Source organism: Orbicella franksi, chromosome 7 (genome assembly GCF_964199315.1).
Source record: "Orbicella franksi chromosome 7, jaOrbFran1.1, whole genome shotgun sequence".
Taxonomy (NCBI): domain Eukaryota; kingdom Metazoa; phylum Cnidaria; class Anthozoa; order Scleractinia; family Merulinidae; genus Orbicella; species Orbicella franksi.
The window spans coordinates 3,076,453-3,094,490 of record NC_138151.1 but is presented as its reverse complement, the minus strand read 5'-3'; the positions used below and the strand labels follow the sequence as shown (position 1 = coordinate 3,094,490).

Below are 18,038 nucleotides of genomic sequence, written 5' to 3'. Positions count from 1 at the left end.
GTAAAGGAGCTCAAGGACAGACGAGTTTGGTTTCATAGCTGTGTACGAAATTCCTATTTGATTTTAGACTGTTTGCAGTCAGTGTTTTTCTTCCGAACACCACAAACATATTGCATCGAGTACAAGGGTGAAGGTTTAAGACGACAGGGGTATTGGAAAAAAAGTCTGTTGGAATCTTTTTTTTTTCTTTTTCATGCATGGCTGATAAATCTCAAGTGTCTGGCGAAAAACATGTGTGCGCGTTATACCGAAGTGGTGACCCGGTCGGTCCAGTATAAGAATGCTAAAATCCTAGATACTCGGCAGTTGAGATAAACACATTGTTTATGTTCTTCACACTGTCTCTTAGAAGTCATACATTTGCATAACAGTACAGTTTGGATAACTAAGGCCGGGGGAATTTGACAACGGAGCTTTCTTTCTCCGTTCAGGCCTTCCGTCCACACTAATCCGTCATGAAAACGGAGCTTTTCGAAAACGTTCCTCACACCGGAGGAATTTGAAAACGCCGGTCTCACGTTTCAGTGTGGATAGAAAACATTTTGAAGGCGAAGCTTTTCGAAAGCGATGAGGTTGCGATAATTATGACATTTCCCCGCTCGAGTTTTACCCAAACACAAATCCAAAATGATCGGTTATTGCTGCGTTTTCAAATTTGTAGTGTGGACGGAACATATTTGATGTATTCTCAGAGTGAAACCTCCGTTTCCAAATTCCTCCGGCGTAGTGTAGACGGAGCCTAATAGTTTCAACCACTTGGGGCGGAGCGAGAGGGAAATGCGGGAATGTCGTTCAAAAATTTGTTTTTAAGCCGCAGTGAAACTGGTGGACTTACCACCGCACAAACATAACTACAAACAGATCGACCAACTTTGAATACAGCGTGGCGAAGCTCTAAACTTGAGTAAACCTTGTAAAAGCTTAGGTAGAGTTAAGTTAAGCTAAGACAAAAAGCCATCAGTCGAACAGTTTTATTTCGATCCAAGACTGAACACTTTAACAAACATGGCAGAGCTTGCCTTGTCATCTGTTGTTGTTATTTTTATAGAGACTGTGATCCTCCTAACCCGCGCTTTGTGGCACTGGCCAAAAGGATGCATATGGCAGCCTCTGGGGATACGATCGGGTCTAGCGCCTGAGTGAAGTTATATACACCTTAGTCAAAATTGAAAGCCTAAAAAATAAAATAATCAATTTAACATATATGTACATTATTACGAAGAACAGACTCTCCAGTGAAAAAGCAATGTAACAATGGTCAAACTGCAATGTAACTAAGTGAAAAAATATGGTATTTGGCTAAGAGCAGCTAAAATTAGGACGTGTTTATGATACGAAATGGCGAAATGCCACTGCGGGAAAGAATTAATGTGGAATTCGGGTGTCTGTAAGGGTTAACCCTTACAATTATCGAGAGTTTGATATTTAGGCTAACTGAAGGGCTATTTAGGCTAACCGTAGTGGCATTTCGTCATTTCGTGCAATAAAAACGCTGGTAAGATTACTTCTACAAACTTGAGAAGGCGAAGTCGCTGGTCGTCTGAAAATCTTCCTATCTTCTATGCGGCTTCTTAAATGTTCTAAGAGTTGTGATAAAGTCGACTCCATAAACTTCAATTTCATTTAAACTGAGCTTCTATCGGCCGTGAGAGTAGTTTCAACTCGTTCGTAATTTCCTATGCAGTAGGGTTATCAATATCTGGCTCGGTGTAAGTTGACCGCTGTTGCACATAACCGCTTTTCTTCTCCTCATAGCGCCTGCGCACAGCCACGGCAATGTAGATAAAAATGACCGCGACCACTGGCACCAAAACGAGGGCCGCAATGCTGCCTGCCGGGAAGGAATAGGGCAACGAGTGATCCGGTGATGCTGAGGACAAAACAAAACAGAAGCAATTATAACAATCTGTCCCTGATACAAGCTTAACAAAAAGTTGCTAAAATGAATGTCCGGCGGATCTAAAGGACAAATAGTTGCTTAATGACGTGAATTCCTCTTTGATTTCGCTTGAAAAATCAATATCGCACACGTGTGACTGAGTAGTTTTTCAAGTCATCAGTGTGTTGGGGGCTAACCTTGTTCCGGAATAAGAATAGGCATATTTTCTGCACGTCAATAACACGATTATTCCGTTTATGGACTGACAATCCAAAGCAGGCCGTACTTGTACCCTTACTCGAAGCGGAAGTGACGTCATAACATGTAGTCTGGATAATTCCAGATTTCCACTATTCTGCTGCCCGCAAATGCAGTGACGTTTTCCGGAACGCCCATATTCCATTTTCCATTTAATTTTTTTCCGGGAACAATGTCAATCGAATACACGCTAAATTTAACGTGAAGTCAACGAGTGAATGAGTTTTCCTCCTTCAGTTTTCCTAACTTCAACCAGAAAGACTTCTTTGAAAGGAAATAGGTACTCAGCCCAATATAATTATTTATGCCTATCTTATCTTGTTGCTCTTTGTTTTAATATGAATGTATTATTATATGGCTGTGTCTCACGAACTTGATTGGCTGAAATCGATATTGACCGCGGTCTAGATTTTCCCATCTAGACCGGTTTCATTTTGCGTTGAAAAAGTAGCAAACTAAAATACTAAAATGTTCACCATTTTCTTTTAGTTTTTTCTCAATCATTTATGGAAGTGCCAAAAGCTTGATGACAAAAAAAAAAAAGTAACAAGGACGAGCAAATTTCGCCAGGATTAAGTTAAGCTCATCGCCGTTTGCAAGCAAAGTGTCAGCAAACCAGTTACATTAAAGAAATTAAAGTTTTCTTCTTTGCCATATAATAAACATCTTATTAACCGAGCTAAGTCGGTCTGTATGGGAGAATCTTGACCTCGATTATATAAACAATAGCCTCCATTTGGCGCAAAAATATGCCAGGCTATTTGTACGCGGACACTATCTGTTCCGAGAAGCAAACAGTTTTCCGAGAGCGTAGCTCGAGGAAAACTGTGAGCTTCGTGGAACAGGTAATGTCCAAGGACAAATATCCTAGCATATTTTCGCGCCAAATGGAGGCTATTGTTTATATAATCGAGGTCAAGATTCTCCCATACAGACCGACTTAGCTCGGTTAATAAGATGTTTATTATATGGCAAAGAAGAAAACTTTAATTTCTTTAATGTAACTGGTTTGCCGACATTTTGCTTGCAAACGGCAATGAGCTTAACTTAAACCTGGCGAAATTTGCTCGTCCTGGTTGTGTTTATTATCCTTCAAATCCTTTTCGTACCACGCGCAGTGTTGAAAATTGGGGAATATATACGTATATCCTCTTGGAACTGAACGTAATCTGTATCTAAGTAGGATAAGTAATCGTATGGTATTGTAGAATGAGAAGTGCAAGTTGTAGTACTGTAAATAATATCTGTAATCGTATCGTATTCTAAGTAGTGTAAGTAGTGTATAAGTAATCGCATTGTATAACAAGTTTTGTTAGTGACATAAGTGACTGTACACGTATCAGTATTGTAATAAGGGGAAGTAGTTGTATTACTATTGTAAATTGTGTAAGTAACCGTAACAGTGTTGTAAGTAGTGCTAAGTAGTGTGAGATCACAATTAAAATGTAAAATAGAGTTTTCTTTCAGTCGCTAATGTATGAAATGAAAAGTCAGTCAAGTCTCAGACGGAAAACTTCATTAGACTTGCGTTGTCTGACCGCGGCACATTAAAGAAAAGAAATTAGTTTTGTTTATCATATCATCATTGTTAGCTAGTTAACCCTGATAGGTGGGTTAAGAGAGGCCATTTTTTCAGTTCTCGGTCAGCAGGGATTATATCAGTCTTCATACAAACATTCTGTACATTCTGAGAGGGTAACGCTCCTAAACTGAGCAACATTTCTCGATATATCCTTGTAAACAGGCGGTTAAAAATAATGAAAAGTGCTGCCCAACATAAAGCATTCCATCCGGGAATTAATTCAATATTCCAACTATATTTTTTCTCACGTACCTACATCCCAATGTTCAGCACTAGGCCACCTCTTTAGATCGCAGAAACCGCTGTCCGCATATCCCCCAGGGGCAGCTGCACAATACGCCGAGACGTCAGTGCCATTGAAGGCTTCAGGACAGTCGCTAAAGAGCTCAAGACATCTGGATCTGCACAACGACTTCATCATGTGTCCGTCTTTTTCACACGGTGGCGTGTATGAAGCGCAGGCTAATTTCGTTAGAATTTCTTTACAACTGTCCTTCCCGACAGCTGCTCTTAGCTTGACGATGGTGCTATTTTCGTTGTCCTTGAAGTCTTTGCTTTCTTGTGTTTTCTCTGGTATAAAAGTATCTGTGCATTTTGCATCCATGCACTGCTTATTTTTCACCGCTTCGGTACAGGACAGATCTTTGGTGATTAGAAGAAACAGAACAAAGACCTCAGTGGCAAGTTATTTTATTTACACTTTTTTGGAGGGGGAATGAGGGAGGTGGGGTGGGGGAGCGGCCAACACGTTATACGCGCCAAGACTTCCGTTCTACCTATGATCCGGAAGACTTGTTCTAAATGTAACTTTATTAGTATAGACAAGCCAGTGGTTTTGTTGAGGGGTGGGCGGAGAATCCATAACTTTATAGAAGAAGCACAGCTGGACAGTCAGATGTGGGTTTCAGGGTCTTTTGCTTGAACATAATAAAGAAACATGACTTCCAAGATAATCATTTACGAGAGCTTCGACTGTATCAACTTAAATTGATGAACGGCTCAGTTACAAGGGCTCAGCGACACCAAGACACCTCCCTCTTCTCATCCCGATACACCCCCTCCTCCCACCCCAATATACCCCCTCCTCCCACCCCAGTATACCCCCTCTTCCCACCCCAGTATACCCCCTCTTCCCACCCCAATATACCCCCTCCTCCCACCTCAGTATACCCCCTCTTCCCACCCCAATATACCCCCTCTTCCCACCCCAGTATACCCCCTCTTCCCACCCCAGTATACCCCCTCCTCCCACCCCAGTATACCCCCTCCTCCCACCCCAAACAAACAGAGACAAACACATATTGACAAATGACAAACAAAATGCCCAAATGCCGCTGATTTATTTGCTGGTACCCATTCCCCCGCAGTATAAAAAAACATTCCAATTCAATTCAATTCAATTTTAATTTAGACTCTCACAAACATTAATTTACAGAACCTGAGGTGTCAGAAAAATTAGAATACATATAAATATATACAAATTACATATAAAAGATGATAAATGGAATGGTATCTACGAAATAATTTACAATTGCGATTAAATAAAGTGTTAAGAGAGAAAGAAAGGAGATAAAGGAAGAAAGTGACTGAAGAATACGCCACCATATTACAATACTGTACAATAGCAATGCAAGTGAGTAACGTTATTGTATGTGCTGGTGTTGGTTTGTGATAGAATGAACAAAGTAATAAATGAGTTTGGACTTGAAACACTACAGGAGAATGACCGAATAAAAGAGCCCAGATGAATTGACTTGTACCCGCTCATACAGAGTTGGTGTGTTATTAAAGAGTACACAAATTATTTCACTGCGGTATCCTGATGTCTACTAACCTTGTGAAGAATTCTGATTAATAATCCCTGGCGGCTCAAAACAATTGTCAGGTTTTCCACTGTTTTTAGACTTTGAAGGCAGAAGACCACACAGAGATTTCATCCAGTTTAATCCGTGAACATCCATTTTCTCGCCGCATCCGCGAACAAATTCCCAGCAAACTTCTTGGCACGGCAGCCATGGCCCTGCCATGGCTTTTTTACATCTCGGCACGTAGAGAGAACACACGATATGACTCGTGTAGTTTGAACAGTCGCCCAATTTTGCCGTGATGCCATTAACAATGTCTTTGAACGAATTGGCGAAGAATCCATACGTGATGCTGTCAACCGTAAAATTAAACCCTGCTTTGGCGCAAGATGGAAACATTTTCGCATCTATTTTGCCACACTTCGGTCCTTTAGTCTGTTTCGAATTTGACAGTTTTATGACCGTCAGGACGAATGATATACATACAGCAAATTTCAGATTCATATTTGCTCTCAAACGCAGCAGATTTCAATCTAGTAATGTAGTGAAAGCACTCTGTTTCGATTGCTCAACGAGTGTCGATCATCGATGTCTTGTGACTAATTAAATTTCTCATTCCGCGAATATTGATCGAGTTGGCGTGACACCAGACTCTTTGTTATTGGCCTCGTGAATGATTCAAAGTAACTGAAAACTTGTGATGACAATGAAGATATTAAATGGCTCTCTTTGTTGTGGCGGTGCTCTTTGTTTTCATTCTGAGAAACCCGTCGCCGCCGCATGCAAATTGCCTTCATCCAAATTACTTTATCAACCCAGGGCACGCAATGGGCGCATGAATCACTCGTAGATTGAAATATATTTAGTATTCTGCTAGTGTTTCTCCCTAGACAATTCATTTTGAACTTTGATCAACTTTAGGTAACCCTTCAGTGAGAGAATTGGTTCCTTTTAAGGGTTCTCCTGTCAATACTTGTTATCTTTTGTAATGACAAACTATTTTAGACTACGAGCAGTCCGTTTTTCGCTAGTCCGTCGAGCGTGCGTCCATCGAAGGAAAACCGTAATCCTGGGGGCGAGAAGCGTGCGCCCAATAGGGACTACTCGCTCGACAGACTAAGCGAAAGAGGGACTACTCGTAGTCTAGAGAATCCCTGATAGCTGATGTCGCGTAGTTGCCTGAAGATTTGACTTTAAAGGTATTTTTCCGGCAAAAGATTTTACTCATTACTCTAAACTGAATAATAAAGGTGAAAAGTAACTACCGTAAAATTCGATTTAACGCGCTAGTTCCTAGGAAAGACTGTTTTCTTAGGTTTGCCGTTTAGGGACTTATAGGTACTTCAAGGTGCACATAATCCTTCGTGCTTCGCGCTGTTTCTCCAATCAGCTGCCGAAACCTACTTCAGTCGAACCCTTATTAAACCTCTCTTAAGCGGTTAGCCCCCTTTAAGCAGCCACTTTCCATTTTCCTGAGGGTGGCTTAACAGGGGTTAAACTATAAGTGTCCAGGCACTAACAGACCTCGGTGCGCCCATAAGGGTCCATGCGCGGCTGGAAGGACCGAGAAGGAATTGACTGCGAGTGAAGTGCCCCGGGGGATCTCTCTCTCGGATAAAGAGAAGTCTAATAACAATTCGTTCTCCCTGTTCTAGAAGCATCCTGCATTCTGCACTCTGTGTTGAAGCGAGAGTAGGTCAAGTCTGCATAAGAGCCAAGTGGCCCGTCAGGCCGGTGCTTATCCCAGTTTCTGTGGCATGAAGCGACTAGGAGTATTTCTACAGTGCACTCCCCCCTGGATGGGATGCTAGTCCATCGCAGGGTTACTCCCAGCATTAAATTCGCCGGTACCCATTTCTACATCTGGGTGGAAAGAGGTACTGTGAGAGTGAAGTGTCCTGCCCAAGAACGCAACACAATGTCCCCGCCAAGGCTCGAACCCGGAATGCTCGATCCGGAGACGAGCGCACTAACCGTGAGGCCACCGCACCTAGTACCTCCCACGAGCGAGGGTACTCAGCGAGGGTACCCAGCGATAAGCTGTGTTAAATTAAGTACCGTTTGACCAGAAATGCCACGAAATCGCCGCGATTTTGTCTCTTGAACTACAACAAAATAGACAAAGCAGTAAAAAAGTAAAAATCTCTTTCATGACAAGTTTGAACTGGTTAGAAAATTTATTGCTTCAAAATAAAAGTTCTTGATTTTCTCCCTGGAAGACTCCCTTTGACATCAAACTTTACCAAAAACGCAAAACCTGATTGAAAAAAATAAAGGTGTAAGAAGTCAACAATGAGACCAGCTCATCACTCCAGAGCATTTGGAACTTCATTTTGTCTCTGCTTACTTGTTGCTCGCACTTAAATTCTCACTTAATTTTTTTCTTTAATATCTGATCTGTTCATTGGCTACTAATTCAATACTACGATTATCACTTGGGTAAGGCGCGACGGAGCTTTGGTGACGAAGATTTGGACTTAAAATTAGGGTGTTGCCACGGACCACGCTCCGCGTTTCCAATGGTAACAGTATCGTTACCTGCATTTCGCGCTTTGTTGCTAATGACGTCAAAGGCCGACAAGTTGCCACTGGAAACGGAGTCAGTTATCCGTGACAACCACACAAGTTGATCGTTAAAAACTGGTCACCATGGCCAAACTTTCGTCGCACCTTACTCAACTGAGAATCGTAGTAGTTCCATTGCCATTTAAAAATAATTGGTGTTAGCAATATTGTTGCTTCATTTTCTTCTTCAATATTTATAGTGCTCAGTTAATTTGCTTCAATGTGCAGCGCTTATGCATTTTCATCCAATGCAGTGCTCGTTATTGTTCATTCTTAGCATGTTGTTGTTTTCATTATCTCCGCTGGCACAACTTGGCTGTCCGAAAGATTTAAATTTTTCCAAAGAGCAAATGAAACAAAGAACATGACCTTCTGGTCAAAATCACCTGCCGTTTGCTCAGAAATATCACGTTCTGTGTTTGATTGTACCTTGAGTTGTTAACGTGAACAGTTCGTGGATCGCGGATGATCTGTTCAAGCGTGATACCAAGGACGAAACCGCAATGCTAAAAGGAGCGCGTGGGCTCACGTTTTTATCGACACTGAAGTTTCCCATTCGTTCAAGGGATGACGCCGATATCCCCTTACCGTCCACCCCTCAGTGAATGGTCGTCGTTTTCGCAGCAAGAGCACACTTACAACAGCGATTACTGACAGCGCAATAACAACAGAAGACACAACGATAGCGACTACTGGCAGGGAAATCTTGGCCCTCAGCGTGACAGGTCTGGGAACGAATGAACCAGCCGACGGTGTGGAAGACGTAGCGGCTGGTATTGATGAACTGCGGAGACTGGGCTTTACTGAAACAAAGAAACAAAAGTTAAAATTGTATGCACCTGCTGAACGTCAAAAATAAAGAAAACACAGCCATGACAGGTTAAATTCTGTTTTTTCAGAGGTTGTTGAAAGCGTCCGCCCGGCTTAGGCCAGCGTTGTGGTTTTTGCGCCCGGTATCTTGGGCTTCCAAACTCAACTCATTATAATGACTTCGTTAATTAGAGATTTTTAAAGTTTAAAACCAGCGAGGAGGGACTTTGTCGAAGGAGCGAAACTCTTTGCAGCGTGTACATATATACACAAATTTTTATTGAAGCTCCCTTTACAGGGCTTTTCAACCACAACGATCTACAGTAAAAATTAAAATGTTACATTAAAAATTTAAATAAAATCAATTTACACTGGGAGCAAGCTAGTTTCGGGGACAATGATGTTTTGTCGATCTGTGATCGTACTTTTTTTCACTACTATTTTTAAGATCACGTCACCATGACGAGGGGAACTTTGATGGTTCCAGCTTTAGTGACATATCACCGTAACTTACTTGTAGGATTTGGTCGTGAAGGCCATCGTACGGCAGTCGGCCATTTCGTCAGTTTGCAAAATCCATCCAAGTCGCTCAGTTCTGTTGCCATTTGCTCACAGTAACTGTATTCTCCAAAATGTTGCCGGTATAAATCCGGACACTCTGTCTGCACATTCTCGCAGTCTGACTTGCACACTGTTCTTAGAACAGTTTCTGTCTTGTCTTGTGGGAAACATGGTGGAGCAAACTCTGCGCAGAAAATTTTCTTGAGCATCGGTGAACACACGGAGTGATTTCCAAATTTGTGGAGTTTTCCCTTGAGCACATTATCGAGTATCAGTTGTAAGTGTTTAGTTTGCGTGGTATGCGAGTAGCCGAGATAGGAACAGGAAGACATTATAAGTTTGGTGCAGCTCTGAACGAGAGGGGCTGTAGGAAAAACAAAAAGTCAAGTATGGTCAAGAGAAGTTATGTTAATTCCTAGGATATGCGGTACTGTAAAACTTTAATTTCCCTCTGGACCTGTCGAGGCGTTGACACTCGCACGTGGGACTCGCGATATTCAGCATCTCTGTTCAATCCCCATTCTCGTCCCCATAGCCCTTTTCACTTCTCTTAACCGGCGTAGCCTTGGCACGAGAAACATTTCTCGTGCCAAGGCCCCGACGGCTATGGGAAGCGAAAGGGGCTATGGGGAAGAGAATGCTCAATCCCCCTTTCGTGATATTTTCACGCTCGCTCCAGATCCTTTTAGGTCAGCCTCATTTCAGTCGGCCTGTTTTGTAGTCTGTTCTCGAGACTAGTCGATATGGAATTTCCGGAGTTGTGAGCATTATTTGTCCCAAATGTCAGAACAATAAAATTAAAATGGCATTGAGTTTCAGAACTTAATCTTTTTGGTACGGTGGCCCACAACTGTCACGGCTAAACAAAAAGTCACGGCACTACAAACTTAACTCACGGCAAGATAATGTTATCTGACGTCAAAACAAAATTAACTCACGGCAGTACACCATTAATTCACGGCAAAACGAAAATAACTCACGACAGAACACCCCTAATTCAAGGCAAAACAAAGTTAATTCACAGCAAAACAAGCTATACCACTGTGTTATAAGGGCGTTAACACCGTACCTGTGCCAGACCTTTTTCAAATGGCTGAAAGTCAGGGTAGGTTTCTACAATGGATGGTTAGACAGAGTAAGCTAAGAACACTTGTGCGAAATCAGGGGACAAATGGCAAAAGGTAAAATTTGCGGTGGCAACTTTTTAATTGGCGTGTTCTCTGAGTAGAAGGGCGTAAACCATGTTGCTTTCAAAACAACAACAAAAACAAAAGCAATACCGAATTGGCTGCCAAAGAATACTGATGTTAAAAAGAACTTGTCGCTACCGGTGCGGGTGCATTGACAACCGTTTACATGCCACTTAAATCAATCCTCAACACCTGATCACTTTAGTTATAACCTTGAGCCCGAAAATAGTTCAAGGTTGAGTGTCATGCATATTACATGAAGCATCATTCTTACTTCTGTCCCCGCCCAATACCTATTATGTTTTTACTGGCATCGCCGGTCTTCTCATTTCGTTGACAAATTCAGAATAGAAATACATGCGTAAGGGACTTTCAATCTTTGTTTCCTTCACCGTTGAATTTTTATCAAGAAGATTTCTTTTCAATTTTTCTTCGTGAACATCTCTTTTTTTATGAGAGCTATTGTTGACTTTTGCCACGGTGTTGTGTGCTGCATTTTTCACTTCATCCTTATTTTCCTAGTGATAACATTTCCACTCGTGTGATAAAGTCAGGCTCATTTATATTAATTAAGACCTCAATTTTTTTAAATGCTTGTTCGAGCGGTGATTTCAACTCAGTATTCGTCAGACAGGCTCCCCCAGAAATAGATGCCGAATGTCGCAGCAGATATTAAAGCAATTTTCCAGGTTGTCTCCTAATTGTTACTGCAAACAAAGATAACGAAGGGCAATTACTCGAATTTTTTAATACCATGCATGTTTTAACCTCATAAGTTCAATTAATTGCTTTGAGAGTTTTCAGAAATTTGTTAATCTGCTTTAATTTTGAAGGAAGCCAAGAGGTTCCCATGGAAAATACAGTTTCTAAGAAATTAATTTATGTTAATGAGTGTCTGCCCAAACGAGTGCATGAACTCGTGATGACCTCCGGTAGTTGTACATTTTCTCTGCAAAAGCAGGTTAAAGTCGTGATTAACCCACGCATGCTGTTAAAAAAAAATCGGTACCCATCTGCAGAAACTCAGTAAATAAAAACCACTCCCGAGCGATTGCTTTGCTTCAAACGACTTATGTCCAAATATGCTTGAGACAAAAGCTTTATTGTTCCCTAATTGCATAACAAAAACGGCGTTTGTGCGTAAAAATAACCTGTTGTCAAGAGTGCCAATTTTTCATTTGCATGTCGCCACCGGTAAAAAACCTGAAGAAGGCGGTAAAAATTTCTTGATGAAAAACAAAAGTTTTAGACTGAAAACTAGTCGCTAAAACCTGCGACACTTAGCTTGTACAAAAAATCATCAGCCGATGTCAAATCGAATACAATACCAATAGTTTAATTAATACAGAATATTGTTTCAAACGCACGTGTCCGAAATATTTAAATTCAGGTTAAGAGTAATATAAAGTGTCAGTAGCAATTTTCACTTTCCTTCCCAAAATAAGAGTCAGTAATAAACCCGTTGTTAAACTCAACATTGACATAAATGTTTAAAAAGTATAGATGATTTTTTATACTTACTTGTAGCGTTGACTCGCGGCTTATAATTTGCCGGTTGAAAGCATTCGTCTCGGTCGCTCTTGTTCGCTATGGAATAAGGCAACAAATGACAAAGCCCTTTTATCCACTCAATTCTCTCGGAGTCTACCTTTAACTCGCAGTCCCTGACAAAGTCTTCACAGACCCTTCTACATGGCAAAACTGGACTGTAGAGATCTTCGACGCATTTAGGAACGAAAATAGAGCACAATATTGTATCGAGATATTTTGAACATTGTCCAAACTGTCGCGCTTCTCGCTCTATGTGATATGCTATGATATTTTCATGAAGTGTCGTATTACTCGGGAAATATGCTGTGTAATTGTGCCCTGCTTTGATACATCTTTGAAATAAAGATGGGTTTAACCGCTGGCAAATTTCGCTAAAAACGCCGGGCGGACACACAACAACGAGAAAAAATATCGCTGCTGAGTTTGTCGCGATTTTCATCGCCGTGGTCACGACCGTGCCGCTAGGACGAAATGTTTACACGTGTTATAAAAAGCGAAATAAATAGACTGATTTTAAATCACCTGATTGATACCTGAATTTCACTGAGTCACGTTGCTGCATGTCGGTGGGCTGAGTTGCCATGGCGATAAGTTGAGCAAATCGGCGTCAGGCACGTTAGTTAAGTGGCCACTAAGAAACTTGAAAGTCGGCTTGGCTTTGTTTGCGACAAGACCTGAGTAACCAAGCTTGGACAAAGCAGGTGCTTGCTTGGCTGGATCACGTGACCGTGGCACATGTAAACTGTGTTCAAAATTCTTTGTTAAGCCTCAAGCAACTACATTACGCACGAACACAAAAATTATGTTTGTATTTTATTTTCGTCTTTTCTATAACTGGTCTGAAAGCTTGGACAAAACTCTTCATCCCACACAAGAGTTTTTCCTGCTGAGGATTGAATTATTATGTGACGAGGCAGCTGTTTTCTAAGAGCAAGATTTTTAGATAAATAAATAGATTTGCCAGCTTTCAGTCGACAATCCAGTTTGGCAAAAATACAACAGCAACAGTCAAAAGGCATGTTCTTTAACAAGAACCCTGCAATGTCGCGATGCAATATTCCAATATTGATAAACAGTTTGCTTGAGGCGGCTTGCAACTTAATTTTTAATTCCAATTTGCTCGAGCAAGTGGAAAAAATACCACCACATCTGTGTCAAACACGAAGAAACGAATTGCCGTACGGTCGACCGTTGATCAACAGATCGACAGAAATTGGGGACAGAATGAGTGAAATCGCCATATGAACAAGGAGTTGCGGACAAAAATTTAAATTTACACTACAGATTGTGCAGTTGAGTTCTGAATTATGAAGCGCCTGTCCCAATTTTAGCTCAACCGGCCACTAAGTTTCGCAATCTGTTCGTGAAGAATAAACCACAGGGTTATTATTTCCTCTCTCATTTTACACGGGAGAATTGACAGAACGCAAACGGAACTTTGTAACTTCCTCGAGCAAATTTGACTTGAAAGTTGCTCCGGGCATGATGTCTTAAGCTTGTCTTTGCATGACGAGCGTCCTCGTCCCCAGAGGCCGCGCTCCTTTAGGTCAGCACCAAGAATCGCGACCCTTGGTGCTGACTATAAAAGGAGCGAGGCCTCTGGGGACGAGAATGCATGACGAGGCGAATGAAAAACGTGAGGTAGCTTTTCTACCCCAGGACTCCTCGTACACATGTACATATAACGAACGTGTTTCAAAATGGCGGTCTTTACGCGCGATCTCGGGATTTTTTGTCAAAATATTTTGAGTGTTTTGTTTTTTTGAAACACTGTTTACGTTACTCATATGGAGACTGAGAAGTGACGGATGTTGGTTAAACCCGTGACGGTCAAAACTGATAAAACACTCGGCTTGAAGGTCTTTGAAGGTTGTGCCAAACTGTGACAGGCTTGTGTTCGTGGTGAGTCCCGGCGGAAAGTCACGCATACACTACATGACTGTCGTCGCGTGTGCTTGACCATTGTGTTTCTTTCATCGCTCGATCGCAATCGCGACCTTGCGAAATTCATCGTATAATCTTCCAAACACGCGAAAATAGCGATGATTAGTGCAAGAGCAAAGCCACATCATTCTTCCGTCTTTAAAACACTCAGATATTTTTGTGCAATGTTTAAATGTGTACTGGGTTGATTTTAGGGAATGTTGCGTTGTCTTTTTGGGTGCACAATAATTAAATTTCGAAGACATGTATTTCATTCACTTGAAAGTACTTCGTGAATATAATTAATTTTCACCATGTGCGAAACCTTCAAATGGACCAAGCTTCTGGTGGTTGAATTGCAGAAGGATGGTCTACAGAGTCCTGTAAAAATTTCTTTGGGCAAATGATTGTGAGCGACGCGAGAGCTTTTCAAAGTACGTCAAAAATGCAAATATTTGACCATCCGTCGTCAAATTTCAATTTACGGGTTAGACGTATATTTTAGCATGCGCCACATGACTTGACCTATGTTAAGTTGAAATAGACACAGAGCTGATAATTTCGAAATGTTCTAACCTTATTTGCTGTAAAAGGCAGGTCCAAAGCCGATTTGACGTGTTTCTAGTCGATCTCTCACCATTCGTCGCACATAAAGCATATGTTCGCTTTTGTTTACACAAGGTTAACGTCCGATGTACATCGCCTACTGTCAACCTAATATTGGTCGAATACTATGAATCCGTGACCATCTTTCTGCGCATATGAACATCACTGCATCAAAGTCTAAAACGGCTGAGACATTTGTAGATAGTTGCTCGCTTTGCGCTGCGCCAAAATATTGCGTTTGATCGATTGCTGACCATTGCTGATAAGCGTGTCGGCGCAGCCCAATCTTACAGCCGTTATTGTTCGTCACGCAGTGCTGTCACGGCATATGCTGCACATTTTGATCTATTTTGTATAGAGTACTCTCAGCATAAGTGAAACAATTTAATCATTGTTCTTCTGTTTTTTCATATATATAATAATATATGTGTATATTTATATAATCATATTCTATAGTGTACGTGGCCTCGGTCCATATCACGTTTGTTGTACGTTCTGATGTTTCAGACAACAGCTGATAAAGCTAGTACCTGTACTCACTAGAATTTTAAGAAAATCGCCATAAAAAAGTTATAGATTAATAAAGCAAGAACTAGCTGAAATAAAAATAGGAAATCACAACGAGTCTAATTCGTGAGAAAAACAGATTAAATTTAATTAGTAATTACGTGAGTAAATAGCCCTGGCCATGCCATTTTGTTTGGCGTATCAGTTGTTTGCTTCGTGGCGAGGCATTGGTATGTAACAGAAAATAGAGGACTGTTGTCAAAACAGTCCAAAATTATCGTCAGTAAAATATTGTAAATAGAACACCTATTGACCGGTTACTTCCGCGGCCATCATTTGGTCATTCCGATAAGGGTTTCATTATTGTCTTTACCCCTATTAAGCGGCCACCCAAAATTTAAGAACTTTGTTTTGGAAAGGGCGATGGCAGATAAGAGTCTGAAATTGAAGGTGCATGACGAGTGATAATTCAAACACACGTCTATCATGATTGTATTGAATTGACTCCATGTTCACCAAGAAATTTATAGCCCGATAGTGAAAAATTAAATATTCAAGGTACACCAACCTCTATTTAAGCGGCTAGCCCCATTAAGCGGTCGCCACCCATTTCCCCGGGGGTAGCCCACTGTATTACATGTAAACCAAAAATAATTGCATAGCGCGAAAAGACCTAGGTATGAGTTTAGCGTTACAGTATTACGCAGGGGCATGTAGGTACCGGTGGTCGAGTAAAAGATAACAACAGGGGCAATGGTAAATTATTCATTCTTTTCATTTCTTAATTTAATCTCTTCCTACTCAACACGATTGCGTGCTCCCAGTGATTCCAAGCCTTACGGAGCCTTACGTATCAGGATAGAAATTGTCCCACTCCTACCCCCTAAAATGGGATGACAGAATTGCGTGACGAACAAGGAATCGCTGCAAGCAAGGATTCAAACCATGATGATCAAACGTAATATTTTGGTGTAGTGCAAAGCAAGCAACTATCTACAAATGACTTAGCCGTTTTTGACTTAGATGCAGTGGTGATCATATGTGTCGAACGAGGGTCACAGATTCATGGTATTCGACCGTTAAATAAGTTGACAGTTGGCGATGTACATCGGACGTTATGTAAACAAAAGCAAACTTCTCCTTTATGTGCGACGAATGGTGATAGAAACACGTCAAATCGGCTTTGGACCTGCCTTTTACAGCAAATGAGGTTAGAACATTTCGAAATTATCAGCTCTGTGTCTATTTCAACTTAACATAGGTCAAGTCATGTGGCGCATGCTAAAATATACGTCTAACCCGTAAATTGAAATTTGACGACGGATGGTCAAATATTTGCATTTTTGACGTACTTTGAAAAGCTCTCGCGTCGCTCACAATCATTTGCCCAAAGAAATTTTTACAGGACTCTGTAGACCATCCTTCTGCAATTCAACCACCAGAAGCTTGGTCCATTTGAAGGTTTCGCACATGGTGAAAATTAATTATATTCACGAAGTACTTTCAAGTGAATGAAATACATGTCTTCGAAATTTAATTATTGTGCACCCAAAAAGACAACGCAACATTCCCTAAAATCAACCCAGTACACATTTAAACATTGCACAAACATATTTGAGTGTTTTGAAGACGGAAGAATGATGTGGTTTTGCATCCGAGGCTCTCAAACTTGTTTAATAAAATGGTGCGTCAAATGACGATTTTAACGGTATTTGGTAATTTGCATATTTCTTTGAAATAAAAGGATATTTTGCCAAAAAAACTATCCAGTAGTTTTTGTCATGCCCTAGCCTATCTACCATAAAAATATGAGCGAAATCGAAGTTTCGACCCTTGCCGCGAAATTAAGAATTTGTCTGATTTTTACGGGCAGGCACTCTTAATAGTTCTCCATAAATACAAATAAACATGATAATTGTGAAAATACACTCGTGAATTGTTCGGAATATAAATAGTTTTATATGAATAAAATATAAATAAAATATAAATATAATAATACTATAAATAAGTACAACACAAATAATAATATAAATATAAATAAAATTGTGAAGTCTTGCTTTTTGTAACAAGCGATGACTATACATATTTCAGGCTTCCAACTTATTTTTGTCCCAAAATCTTTGAACCGTGTTTGATCAGTACACAAACACCAGGTTGCACTTTTGGCAAGCTCTTCTATTTTGCTCTGGCGGTCCTTCTGCAAACCCCGAAAGAGTTTGGTCGCAGCCAAACTAAATAATAACGTTCATTCGTGAAAACTGGCATTTCCTTTTAATGGGGAGGGGGAGGGGGCTCGTTGCATACAAACCCAAGGTAAACAACTTGGTAGGCAGAGTTTTTAACGGGAGAACTTGTAACTGGGGATATTTATATCAATGGGGAAAAGTTGAAAATTAAGGAAGAGGTATCAAGGAAGAGCTTAAAGAGTCTGACAAACAATAAAAATTGTAAGAAAGATTGTCGTTTTACAATTTTGATCTGCTCCTTCCTTGCAGACTTGTGTATCTTCATTGCAGGGATGGCGAGGGCCCTTATCCAGGGGAGCTGAAGTTCTTTTGTTTGTACGAGTCTTTGACAGACAGATTGGCTTAAAACCAGACGAGCGGAGAGGGAGGACGAACAGGGGGTGGAGTGGGGGAAGAGGATCAGTTTCACGCATAAGTAATAGGTCTTTTCACGCCTCACGAGAAATTCGAAAAACAACTTCACATTCACAGAAAAAAGCAGGCAATCACGTTTCACGTAAAAATGCAAAGGCCAAATCATGTTTCACATAAAAATACAAATTCTATTCACGTTTC

General features: G+C 40.9%; 2 protein-coding genes across 2 annotated transcripts; both read right to left on the bottom strand.

Annotated features, from left to right (window-relative positions):
• Window positions 1–15: 15 nt before the first annotated feature.
• LOC145491908 (uncharacterized) lies at window positions 16–6,281 on the bottom strand. The gene is made up of 3 exons (XM_081471198.1): window positions 5,554–6,281; window positions 3,972–4,361; window positions 16–1,870 (listed from the first exon to the last, which is right to left on the bottom strand). The coding sequence occupies exons 1-3, from the start codon at window positions 6,026–6,028 to the stop codon at window positions 1,677–1,679; spliced, it is 1,059 nt and encodes a 352-aa protein (XP_081327324.1). The 5' UTR covers window positions 6,029–6,281; the 3' UTR covers window positions 16–1,676.
• Window positions 6,282–17,095, bottom strand: LOC145491907 (uncharacterized). The gene is made up of 3 exons (XM_081471197.1): window positions 12,172–17,095; window positions 9,414–9,824; window positions 6,282–8,892 (listed from the first exon to the last, which is right to left on the bottom strand). The coding sequence occupies exons 1-3, from the start codon at window positions 12,638–12,640 to the stop codon at window positions 8,615–8,617; spliced, it is 1,158 nt and encodes a 385-aa protein (XP_081327323.1). The 5' UTR covers window positions 12,641–17,095; the 3' UTR covers window positions 6,282–8,614.
• Window positions 17,096–18,038: the final 943 nt, after the last annotated feature.

Excerpts from the sequence above, each read along its gene's own strand:
- LOC145491908 (XM_081471198.1), bottom strand. The coding sequence starts at position 6,028 with ATGAATCTGAAATTTGCTGTATGTATATCATTCGTCCTGACGGTCATA. Across the intron at positions 4,362-5,553 it reads TAATCAGAATTCTTCACAAG|ATCTGTCCTGTACCGAAGCG; the intron begins GTTAGTAGACAT and ends TAATCACCAAAG. Across the intron at positions 1,871-3,971 it reads TGCTGAACATTGGGATGTAG|CATCACCGGATCACTCGTTG; the intron begins GTACGTGAGAAA and ends TTTTGTCCTCAG.
- LOC145491907 (XM_081471197.1), bottom strand. The coding sequence starts at position 12,640 with ATGAAAATCGCGACAAACTCAGCAGCGATATTTTTTCTCGTTGTTGTG. Across the intron at positions 9,825-12,171 it reads GCCGCGAGTCAACGCTACAA|CCCCTCTCGTTCAGAGCTGC; the intron begins GTAAGTATAAAA and ends TTTTTCCTACAG. Across the intron at positions 8,893-9,413 it reads TTCACGACCAAATCCTACAA|TAAAGCCCAGTCTCCGCAGT; the intron begins GTAAGTTACGGT and ends TCTTTGTTTCAG.